General features: G+C 40.5%; 1 protein-coding gene across 5 annotated transcripts in view; it reads right to left on the reverse strand.

Annotated features, from left to right (window-relative positions):
- Window positions 1–7,506: 7,506 nt before the first annotated feature.
- EPB41L4A (erythrocyte membrane protein band 4.1 like 4A) overlaps window positions 7,507–12,949 on the reverse strand; it is a 222,784-nt gene continuing 217,341 nt past the window's right edge. For all 5 annotated transcript variants that reach the window (XM_043514706.1, XM_038402800.2, XM_038402801.2 and 2 more), the window contains one exon: window positions 7,507–9,396. In XM_043514706.1, coding sequence (XP_043370641.1) covers window positions 9,268–9,396 — 129 coding nt within the window. In that variant the 3' untranslated portion in view covers window positions 7,507–9,267. The remainder of the gene's footprint in view (window positions 9,397–12,949) is intronic.

Below are 12,949 nucleotides of genomic sequence, written 5' to 3' on the forward strand. Positions count from 1 at the left end.
TGCTGGTTTTGGCAGAGCAGAGCTACGCTCCCACTTGCCATTGAAGTTCGAACCCACCTTCATCATCTGCTTGAGAGTCACCTACACAGGAATGGACATCAGCAAGCAGTCAAAGAAGAAAAAACGGTTCGTAAACTTTCTGTAACTCTTGTTCTTCGAGATGTGTTGCTCATGTCCATTCCAAAACCTGCCTTCCTACCCCTTTGTCGGAGTTAACCGCAAGAAGGAACTGAGAGTGTGGTAGGTTGGCAGGCTCCTATATAAAGTGCCATGAGGGTGTGACTCCAGGGGGTGCTGGAGCCAACTCGATGGATACCAATGCAGGAAAAACCTTCTGGCAACTGTGCACGCAGCACACATACACCTACCCAGGAATGGACATGAACACCATATCTCTAAGAACAGTTACGGACAGGTTTTTTCTGGTGTCCTTGTGCCACAGTGTTGAGGTGAGCTCTGCACACAGTTCCAAGACAGTGGATTTGTACATCCGAAAGTATTTCATCCACTGCTCGTCATCCCATACATGCATCACGCTGTGATCCCACCACTCAGTGCTTGTTTCCTGAGCCCAGGACCGATGGTCCACCATGGCAAACTATTCCGTGAATGCCAGCAGCAATCTTGAATAATTTGCTTCCGTGGCAGACAGCAGGACAGGCATTACAAATTCACTGTTTTGCATCTCCTGAAATACTGCAGGACCAGCTGCATTGTGTTCATAACGCTTGTCACCAGATTAGTCAGTAGCTCAGGGTCCATGCTGTTACGCAGAGAGGGCAGGCACACAGTTTACAAGGGCTGTTGAAGAAAAACGGCATGAAATAAAGTAGGAAGCTCATGGAACAATGGGACGGAAAAAACTGCATCTCGGGAGGACGAGCACGTCCCCATGATGCACTGTGAACTGTTCCTAGCAGCAGAGGTTGATGAATTGCACAGTGGGATAGCTACCTAAAATGCAACACTGTTGATGCAAGAACAACGACTGTGGATGCACTCAGCCAGCACAAGGAGCATTGATGTTGTTGATTGATGTTATTAAAGCTACTTATCATTGACATAACTTAAGTCAACTTAACTCTGTAATGTAGACATGGACTTAGCTTCATTGGCTATTGAACTAGTTCTTCATTAGGTTCTAAAGGTGGCCTTTCATTAATGTAACTTTTATTTATGGTAGTTATCCACAGTAGTAAGGCCTCTACTTTTGTGCTGCTATTTTGCAACCCTTATCTGGCTTCAAATGTAGGTACTTCTCTTAGTATATTAGCAATGTTCTCTGTGCCTTGATTCTTCCTTGCTGATATTCTGCTGCCAACTTTGTTCTCACTCTAGCTAAGACATTCCCACAGGTAGTTTTATAGATCAGGAATTATCCGTTGGGGACATCAGAATGTATTTCTTCTCCATCCACCTGAATAAGAATTTATCATTCTGCTCATTCTCAGAAAAACAATGTTAGCAAGGAATGACTTTTTCATCCAGTGTAGGGAGAATTAGATGCACCTTTACAACCACTCCCTAAGGTTTCAACTTTTCCCATCAGTCTGAGAAGGTGCCTTGTATCATTCCCCCCTTGTCACCCCCCAGCAGATCATGTTGCTTCATCATAACCCTATCTTAGCTCCTAAAGAAGGTAGAAAGCTGTAGATGTTGTCTCTGATGTTCCACATGGCATCTTTGAGCAGGCTATCTATCAGATATGCAAATCTGCGCCTTTGTGGCCTATTGCATTTGGGCCCAAATGAGTCTCTTAACTGCCCTCTGTTTGTTTTGACCACGTTCTTCTTTCCCAGACTTGAAGAAGTCTGTGTAAGCTTCTCTTTCATCAATAGAAATTGGTCTAATAAAAGATAACCTCACCCACCTTCACCTGTCAGTCTAAAAGAGAGTAATTCTGTCAGGTAAACTTGGTAACTAATTTGACTTATCAGAAACTAGCTGAAGTTAGACCAGTGTTTCTGCAGCCTCTTGTCACTGGATTCTTACAAGGCTTAAAACTTCTGAAAACTCATAGGGAAGGGGGGAAAGCCATTTTCTTGTTTGGGTTGCTAATGCGTTTCTGGTTCAAAAGGAGCTATCCGCTTTGTTGATCTGTTTTTGTGAGCTTAAGTATTTTGACATTTAAGGTAATTTTCCTGAGGACTTCAACTCCAGAATGAGCTTCAGGTCCCTACTGACTGACACAACCTTACAGTACACTTTACAAGAAAAAAGTGATGCTGTGGATTCATTGGGAATGCCTCTCTAATATGGTGTTGATACTCTCAATTTTGTGAGTCTCTGAGCCTGCCAACATTCTTCTCATGTCCATTCCTTTTGTATGACATCAAAAGGCACTTCTCTTTCAAGAAGACTGAAAGCCTTTAAAATGGTCACTCAATTTGGTGTCTTTTCCTACTAGCAAGCTTGACAATGCTATTACCAAAAAGCCTTGCCTAAATGCATGTTCAAGGGCGTTCCTTTTCTTTTCTTTTTTGATTTGGGTGGCCTGACATTGGAAGCAATGTCAGGATGTGTTACCAAGTCCTCACTAGTGGATCAGGATGACCTGCTCACAACAAATATGGTAAGAAAAAGAGATATATGGAGTAGTTATTTATGTGGCCTTTTCTCCTCTTGATCTGGGAGCTATATAACAAGACTGAAGTTCCCTTTTGTGGTAATATGTACTGTTTCTTTCATCCATTGCTCACTCTAGTACCAGTTCCCTGAGTACGTAATGAACTTTTGTCCTCAAAGTCATCTTCACTATAGTAAATAGGCTTTTTCAAGTCCTTACTTCTATGTCCCCACAGATTTTATCTTTGCAGGATCTTTCAAGTAATATTTCTTACACTGCTATGGTTCACAGTACACCTTTCTCTGCTGTTGCCTTTCCTCTCACTGAGGAAACATGCTTTTGCAAACCATGCTGGAGTGGGAGAAGGCTGGGACCCTAAAAAATACAAGCTCTTCCTACTCAGAAAGAGGAGAGGCAGCACCTTCAACATAAGTGCAGCTAATAGGATACTAATAGTTAAGGCTCCACTCTATCAGTGAGTGAAACCAGCTGGACTACCCCCTAGCCTGAAGTAGTCAAACTTTCTAAAGCCTGTTGTCTGGTAAGCCTGGCTTCTTAAAGGGCATGGCCTTTTCCTTCCACTTGCTCTGTCAATTTACTCTTACAGGCTCCCTAGGATCTGACATTAACTTTTAAAAACTTGGGCAGTGGAGGAGAAATGGTCTTTAGCAGCCATCTGAAAAATCCTGAGTGGACAAGGGTGTATTTTAATGTCTAGGGCAAGAATTCCTAACCTGGATGTTGCAGCCATATGGTTTGAAGTCACAACTACCTTGCCCTTCTCCCATTGTTTGATGGAAGAGGGAGCCTGGTATCGAAAAGGCTGAGAACCCCAGGAGAAGGAGAGGGCTCAGTAAAACAACACTGCCACACCACCTTTGTTCTTCTAGTTCTCATTTGGATTCATAGTCTTAATACCAACAAACCACATACAGTATTTTTTCAATTCAGTATAACTTGAGTGAGGGTAGGCCTAATAAATGAAAACAGTCAATATAGATTAGTGGATGATGTTTTCTTTCTTACAGCAAATTATTGTTCTTTCTACTATCCAGAGTCTCATGACCTGCAGAGAGCTTGCTCAGTGGTCTTACCATGTATACCAGTATGTGTTGTGACAAGTATTCTCTCATTCAGCCTATTCTGCGTATCAGCCAAACAGGAGTAAATACATTCTGATACCTGAAGACGACATCTCACCATTCATTTGGATGGCACCTTGCCAAAGCCACTGTTGTAAGGGACATAAAAAAATATTTTTTGTATTTAGCTGTACTTAAAATCATCATTCAGAGTTATTGTCAGGACTCAGGTGTAAAACCCATTCAGCAAAGTCACTAATTGCTTGTAATGGTGATAATTTCTCTAGTGCCTATTCACTGTTCTTCAAATTGTGGAAAATCTCTTCCTTTTAATTCTCATGGGGAAGGCAATTGCCTGATCTGTTCTAGGTGGGTACTTATACCTCCCCACCATAGTGGGTAGAGTTACTGTGCAAGAAATACTGGAGGAAAAAGGAGAACATACCTGTTGTGTTCAATTACAGCAAGGCTTAAGGGGCATCAGTTTTTTGGTTTGCCTCATCAGGAGTAGTTTGAAGTTATTTTACACTGGTTTAATTTTCTGATACTGCCCCATTGTGTCCCAAACTCTTGTGTGATTCTCTAGTGATGACTCGAGCTTCTCTGATAATCCTGAACATTTAACTATAGAGGTGAAGGCCTGTGTTTTTCATTAAAGTCAAGCCCACAATTAACAGGCAAGTAATTTACATTGAGTAATTTACATAGATTGAATTTCTGAAATAGCTTGACTACCAGTCCTGACTAGCCCAAACATACTTAGTTAGCATAGCTGTTGGGTGGATTATAGTATTGTTTGGCTGGTTACGTATATGTAGAATTGAAAAATCACACTATTGTATGTTAATCAGAGGAGAAGGATACCATCAAGTAATCTATCAGATTACATTATATTTCTTCAAATTCTCACAAGAACTGAAGCACATGGAAATGTTTGTGTGGAAGGGTGGTGATTTCCTTTCACTGTATTAGCTATCAAGGAAACGGATGTAGGAAGGAATTAGGGGCTGGAGTCTTAAGGAAATGTGTCCTTGATTTACCAAAGAAAGCCAAGCAGCTTGATTTATGAAAAATCACATATATTTTAGATCATTCTTTATGCATTGGGAAGATAGCTTGATGCTTGTCAGTGTTTAAGCAATGGAAACTTCATTTTAAGAGGGTAAAAACATTTACTGACACCACTTTCAGCTACTGTGGAATATATTTTCCCTGGTGAAGTTATATCCCCAAGTTGATTTTTAGTTGGCATTACACAGATGTTACCATCAAATTAGTCAGTGATTTTCTTCTCATGTAATGCAAATAATATACGCAACATGCAAGCACAAAATTTACTGTAAAAGTTAACAGTTTTACTTGATTTTAAATAACCTGGACATAAGTTTTGACACTGCCATCTATCAACTCAATTTAAAATAAAGCACACAGCTGTTTCATGGATAATTTTTAACTTTGTGTACATACAGTATATATTTCATTGTCTGATCTGAGATCTTGCATGTATTTTAAAACAGCAATCTTTATAATTAGCTTTATAGTAAAAGTTGTTCTGAAATCATGAAGGAATTAAAATTCACTCCATCTTGATTTGCATCTGAGTTCAACTGTACAGAGATGGTTGGCTTGTTTGGATATTGAACAGAAAAAATGATGTAATGTTTTTGGGGCCAAGAGCCCAACAGTACAAAGAGATTAGCCTAAATAAGAGTTGCAGATTAAGAATCTGAATAAGAGCTACATGGTTTTACAGAGTGGCATACTAACAGTAGTTTCTTCTTTATCCAAAAGGAAAAAGACTGCCAGCATATAAAGTTAGCTAGGTTTTAAAGGATTATTTAAAACAAGCTATGACTAAGATGGCAGCTAATGAGAAGTAAACATGGTACACATTAAAACCTGCTAGGTACATTAGAAGTACAGTTCAAACAATCTTCAGTCAAAAATGAGGTACATAATAATATGCACACCTTATAAATAAGACTACAACTACCAAGAAGCATAAATGAAAAAATAGTGGAGGCAGAAAGCCTAGCATTTCTGACACATAGTAGAATAAATGAAATACCACAATTTCTTGCTGCGGGTGCTTAGAAACTATACAAAACCCATAAACTACACTAGACGAGAAAACAAGATTAGGTCAAATGTGTGGGAATAGCTTTGTACATACAGAATTCCATAGACTGAAGAGTGCCAGGATGTCGTATCTGTGCAGATACAAAATTCAGGTCATAAAAGTACAAGTACTGTATAGTAATAGGGATGTTTTACCAGACTATATCTCAGTAAAGAAGTCAGAATGTTGAGAAACATCAGGGAAGTAACAAAATACCAGTAATAATGGGCAATGAATAAACATCACTGCAAACACGTTGTGTAGAATTGCTCCTTGGAACAGCTTATTCTTGAACAAACAAGAGGTGAGGTGTACCTTGATTTACAGTACATTCCTGAATCAATTCCTGTGTGTTATTCAGGATTAAGTAGGGTTAGTCATAACATAATTTTGATATGCATTGGTGCATTCCAAGAGGTGGTACTCTGACACAAAACTTCAAGAAGGGGGATTTTTTTGTAATGTAGTTATTTGATTCATCAGAAAAGTAGTATGCTGACAGTGGTATTGGGTCCTGTAGGCCATCAGAGTGTAAAACAGAACTATGACTGTCTCCATCTGTATTGCCAAAGAAGCAGATTGCAACAGTGAGAGATCTTGTTAAACAACCTTTAAAAACAGTTGGACCAAATAAAAAAACAGTTGGACCAGGCAGTGTAAACAAAGCTGAGCCATGTTTAAAAACTTTTTAGCCCAATTCTATGTGACTGCCAGTCTAAATGAGGTTCAAAGAGCATAAGGAAACTGCAGGGGAACTAAATAGTGCTTTTATATTAGTCTTCACCACAAAGGAAGAGAGAATATTTAGAGCCCTGTGAATTATTATTTTTATAACTTTGCAGGATTTTGGGAGAATCTCATTTTACTGTGGGAAGCCTGGGGAGGGGGGGAAGGGGTTGCAGAGTGAGCCCGCCCTGCATGCAGCCGGCGGCTCCTTTCCTGCTGGGGTGGCCCCAACTCTCTGCTCTGGGCATTGTGCCCTGGCACTTAGGGTCACATCACTGCTTAGGTTTGGCCTGGCTGCCCCTCTGATAGTGGGGGCAAGAGGGCAGCAACTGAGCCAAATGGCAGAGTCTCAAATTGCAGGTCACAACGCCCAGAGTGGGAGGGCTGGGTCCAGTCCAACAGAACAGTTACAACCATTGCGGGATTTTCCATTTTCATTTTACAGGCTGTTTTTTGTTTAATTTTTTTGTTATTTTGCACTTGCAAAAAATACTGGGGACTGGTAATATTTATCCCGGGATTACTGTTAATGGGTAGTGAAGGTGAAGCTATGTCAAATATAGAAATACTGGGGAAAAATTAGTAGCAGATTTGATTGAAATTCTATGGGGGTAGTGATTGTGTGATGGTAAAGTAACTACCACAGAGTGAATCTGATCCTCATTAGGATTGACATAGTAAATAAACAATATTGCACTGGATGACATCAATCATTCTAAAGGAATTAAGAATGAAGAATCTACAAATATTAAATCTGGTCAGAAAAGAGGATCTTCTCTCCCCCCCCCCCCCCCCGGCCCCTGAAAGTTTCCATTTTTGGCCAAAATATTTTGCTGAAAGATTATAACATTTCTAATTCAAACTGATTCCACAATGCATTGCACCAGGAATTGTAATTTAGATGCCTTGTACTCCCATTGTCCTCTGTGGCAGGCTTTCTGGCTGGACTATATTTCCCATGATGCACCACTCACTCTCCTCTTGGAGAATGGAGAGGACATACTATTGGAGTCTTTGTACCTCAAAAACTAGTCTCTTTCACCAACAGAAGTTAGTCCAGTAAAAGATATTACCTCATCCACCTTGTCTCTTGATAGATTAAAGTTAGTCTTTCACAAGCCTTCTTATGAAGTCCCTCTCAAGAGGCACTTGAGGAAACTTGGTAAGTGCAGGATAAGAGGTAAAGGCCTGTTATAGATTAAAAACTGTTTTAAACAATAGCATAGAAAAGTAGGGCTAAATAGCCACTTATCACTATGGAAGAGTAGACTGCCTGAGCAAACTGTAGAAGAACAAGTAGTGTACAATGTGGTTAGTCAACCTCTGCCAGACTGTTGTTACTGCGGTGGCAAATATATACTCAGTACAAAATTACTTACAGGCCTGGGAAGGATTTTGCTTGACTCCATAACAGCCTAGCTGACACAGGAAACTGGTTAGCACAATAGTAGATGAAATTCAATGTAGACAAGTGCAAGGTAAAGCACATTCAGAGAAGCAATGATGGGTTCTAAATTAGACGTAACCTCCCAGCAGAAGATCCAGGCATCAGTGAGAACAGCTCATTGAAGATAATATGCTTAATGTGCAACAGGAGTCAAAAAAGCAAGATGTTACACTGTTTTACAAAGGGAATATAGAGTAAAAGATGCCACTAGATAATTCAATGATATTGTCTTCACTTTGCATATTGCATTCAGTTTTGGTATTCTCATCAGAAATGAGTGAGCAGAAGAAACGGTCCAGAGAAGGGCACTGCAAATGATTAGAATTATTGAGGGATTTCATACGAGAAGAGCTTAAAAAGACTAGATCAATGAAGCCTGCGCCAAAGAACCAACTCTGTTAGCCAACCCCATCTTAGGTAGCCACTTTGAAGTGTTTCCAAGATTTATAGCACAGTTTTGTCCAGCCAGCATTTATATAGTCTGTGTGTACTAGGCAATCTTATTACACTGGCCCTTGGGCCATTCAAGACATTTTTCACTGTGGTTTTCAAGGGCCAAAATTAAGAGGAGATGTGGTAGGGGTATATAAAATAGTCAATAGTACAGAGAAGGCTAATCAAGTACTGTCTCAATACAACAAGAGGTTATTTAAAATTAAAAGGCAACACATTTAAAATTGGTGAAAGGAAATTCATTTTTACATGACATTCAATGCCACAAGATATGATTGTGGCAATTATCTAAACATGGATTCAACATTTATATGAACAAGAACAGTGTCTGCAGTTGCATTAGGCTAAAATAAACATAAGAGCTATTATGTTTCAGGGTATAAGCTGATCGTCAGATGGAGTCAGGAAGAGATTTCCTCGCTATTATATAGTATTGCACAATTGGCCAAGAGTATTATGAAGGCTTTACTGCTTCCTCTGAAGCATCCGGTCTTGGCCTCTTGGAGACAGGCAACTGAATTAATTAGACCAAGGTCTGGTCTGTCATGACAATTCCTCTGTTCCTCTTTTGAAAATATAGTATCTGGCAATTGTTGAATTGTATTAACACTTCTCCTTCCAACTGTCTAACCAGTCAACTTCTTTGCAATCAAGTGAGCAACTGTAACTGGGACCAGTGATGAAAAAACAGTGATCGCCCTTCAGAGCAAGCAGTTTGGAGTTTTAAATTTAAGGAAATTACCACCACTCCAGTTTACATTTTTCTTCTTTCCTTATGACAAAGAAACATTTTCCAGCTAAAGAGTATCTGAACTGTTGTGTAATTCCCAATTTCAAAGGAACTGAATCTATTCACCATCCTCAGTTATGGCAATCAAGTCTCTATCTTGAGGCGTGATGCATATACAGTTTTTATTGTCTTTGCACTGTGTTTTCCATCCAGGCTGTTAGTGGATATCTGAGATTTTTCTTCTATCAGGCTATCTTTGGACCCATTTTGCCTCTGAAGAGAACAAAGACAAATTAAAAATACACTGTTGAAAATATAATGAAAAATTAAAATATTACTTCCTTCATCTCTTCCTTTGCTACAGGCTTAGCCTCAATCCTGCACTGGGATCTGCTACTCTAGAGCCCCTCAGAGTCATGTTGGAGTCAATGGAATTCATCAAGAGCACAAGGACCAAGCACTGGATCCTTATGCAGGACTGGGACTTAAATATTAAAAATAGAACTGGTTGAATTATTTAGTGTCCCTTTCAAAAATGCTATGATGTTTCTTTGTAGTGACTCCAAGAAAACAGTGAATTGTTACAGTAGTGGCAATAATCACATATAAATGATCCATCAACATTTAGCAGAATGGGATGGATATTTGCTTACTTCAAAGGCAGGTGAAATGTAGGCTAAGGATGTGACAACTCCGATTCACTTACCTATACCAGCATTGTGGGAGAATATTTGCATTTGATCACACACCAAAACTGCTTTCCTTTTCTCTCCATTGGCCCAGGCCAGGATACTTCTGCCACCCCTCCCTTTGCAGACACCCATTACATGCTTGTTCTTGCTTGCCTGACCCCTTCCCTCACCCCTATCTGTTGTCCCTTGCCATTGTTTGGATTCATATTCTATATTCAGCAAATACCAAGACTAAGTTATTTGCTATTTGGCCAATTATTAAAAATATGCATTCGTTAGGCATAAATGACCTGGCAGTGCTTGTTTAACTGATGTGGGACATCCCAATGCTGCTAACTCCTTCCAGGACAACAGATTCAAACTAAACACTCTTAGATCAGAGTGTAAACAAGTCAACATACTAAATTCCTGAGTATGCAAAAAATAAATCTGTGAAATTCTCATTATTCCTTAAGGACTCAATCCTGCAAGGTTAATATTTACCCTGTGAAGAATTCATACTTATTGTTGAACTATTCTTAATTCTTATCAAGAAAAAAATCAATCTTTTAAACATTGTTTAGCCAGACGAGATGTTAAAAAAACAACAACCCACTGTGACGCTGGCAGGCCAGGTGCCAGCTCATGCCAAGGTCCCCATGTCTCAACAGACACATAGCTGGAATCTGTTTGGCATTTAGTGTTTGGATCTGTGAATGCTTGTAAATTGCTGCATGCATTAATCTCACTTGTAATATGTGTATTCCATATTATAATGGAGTGGATGTACTGTGAGCCTTGGTGATCATATGAATCGCCATACAGGAAAGAGACATTAATTAGTGTGAAGCATAGGCGCCAACTTCTCCTGCCGCCAGTGGTGCTCACACCCCACCCCCTGACTCCACCTCTGCCCTGCCCCCTCCTGCTCCACCCCCATTCCAACCCCTTCCCCAAAGTCCCCACCCCAACTTTGCTCCCTCCCTGCCCCTATTGGACTCCTTCCCCAAATCCCCACCCCGACCCCCCCCCTTCCCTGAGCGCACCGCATTCCCGCTCCTCTCCCTTCCCTCCCACAGCTTGTTATGCCACAAAACAACTGTTTTGTGGAGGAAAGTGCTGGGAGGAGAAGCGGGGATGCGGCATGCTCAGGGGAGGAGGCAGAGGCGAGCTGGGGAGGGGGGCGGAGTTGAGAGCTTGGCTGCTGGTAGGTGCAGAGGAGCCACCAATTTTTCCCCATGGGTGCTCCAGCCCCAGAGCACCCATGGAGTCGGCACCTATGGTGTGAAGAGCTGCTCTTCTCATTTAGCATGACTTTCAGAATCTAGGGGAAAGTCTGAGTATTGCATTTCAAAGTGCTCTGACTTAGCTTCCTAATAATTTCGTTTCAATAACTGAATCCATCCATGTGAAGATAGACATTTTTAGCAAGAAAAATAAACTAAGTTCTAAAAAGTTAAAAGTCAAAAACACTGTTACTGTTCACTGAACATGCTGGGACAGAGATGCCTTCCTCACCTCCAGCAACAGCAACAAAAGCACCATAAGCACGCAAAACTGAAACAATGTCAGGTAAGAAATGGTTTGCCAGGGAAGCAAAAGGCTTAGTAATCCACTAAATAATCAAGCCGACTACACCTGCATGAGTGCACCCCATTTTCCAAAATATGCTATCAGAGTAGCAAAGCTTTCCCTTGGTTCCTAGAAATCCTGTAGCATTGCTGAAAAAAACTCCCAACAAACTGATGTTGGTACAGACAGTGACTGTTAGTGGCAATCACAGAGGAAGTGGCTCCTACCTTTCTACAGACCAGGAATGTAGGTAGAAACCCACCTGATATTTTTCCCTTGTCCACTTTAATTAATTATGTACTTTGATATTCCTTTTACATTAGATTTTTATAAATAAAAATCTTGATGCTTTTTTGGACATCAGCTGCCACTTCTGAAAGGAAACACTGGGATAACATGACATAAAAGAACCTTCCACTTCTTCAACAAGATCTCAAAATGCTTTACAAAAAAAATCATGAAATAAACCTCAAAACATCCAGTAAAGAAGGTAATTAGCCCCATTTTAGATGGGGAAACTGATGCTAAAAGTCATGCTCCATGTCACATAAGTCTTTGGCAGAGAAAAGAGACCACAGCTGGTTTTACTCTGGCATTTTAACCATTAGGCTACACTTCCTCTCGGTGATCATACTGTTCAGAGTAACACTGATGTAACCAACACCATCAAAGCAAACCATACTTTGCAGTGAGACACCTAGTGAAATGACTTATAGAAGTACCAGCATTTTGAAATTGAAATCAAGAGGAAAAACAACGCTGATCTGGTAGGATAGACTGTGCCTCAGTCTCACTTGTTACCATATAAAGTGTCATATTTGGGGTCCTGAGAATGCTCTCATCACAGAACTGGGTTGGGGCACATTGCCAGGGAAGCTTTAGTACTTTTGCGTGCAGCTTAGGAGAGGACCACAATCATCACTGCCACGAGTCTGCCAATTCACTTTCACATGAGGGAAAAAAAGAAAGAAAGAAAAGCCCACAAGTTCTTCCTGTGGTAAGAGTTAGTTCTGGACATTCAGGAACTTAAAATGATTTTAACCTTTTACAGTGTATTTTAGATGTTTACATCACAACCACCACACATAGACCTTCCTCTGAAAGCAACTCCTGTCTCCATATAGAGAGTTTTGGCTCACATGAAGAGCTGACTGGCAAATAAAAGGTGCTGCAATTCTTCATTCTGGGAAGAGGGCAACTAGTGAGGTGAGGATGTGCCACCTCAGGTATAAGAGAGAGGGAAAACAATAGGAGCTAAGAATACTTACTGGCTAGAAGGGAGAGAGGTGTAGCAGAGTCAAAATGGCCACCTTAAGACTGCAACTGTTAATCTCTGTCAGATTTAAAGGGCTAGCTATCAGAAAGAGTGTGCTGGGAAAGGTTCCTTTTGAGCTATGATATCCCATGTAAAATCCTCATGGAGAGAAGGCACTGTAGTTTTTACCTCGCTGTAGCTTAGCTAATCAAGGTCAACCTCAGATGGGTGGAATATAGGGTTGACCTTGACTACCTACAGAAAGGTAAAACCTACAGTGTCTTCTCTCCTTGAGGATTTTACATTGAGTTACCTACCTCAATGTAAG

This window comes from Dermochelys coriacea, chromosome 5 (assembly GCF_009764565.3).
Source record: "Dermochelys coriacea isolate rDerCor1 chromosome 5, rDerCor1.pri.v4, whole genome shotgun sequence".
NCBI lineage: Eukaryota > Metazoa > Chordata > Testudines > Dermochelyidae > Dermochelys > Dermochelys coriacea.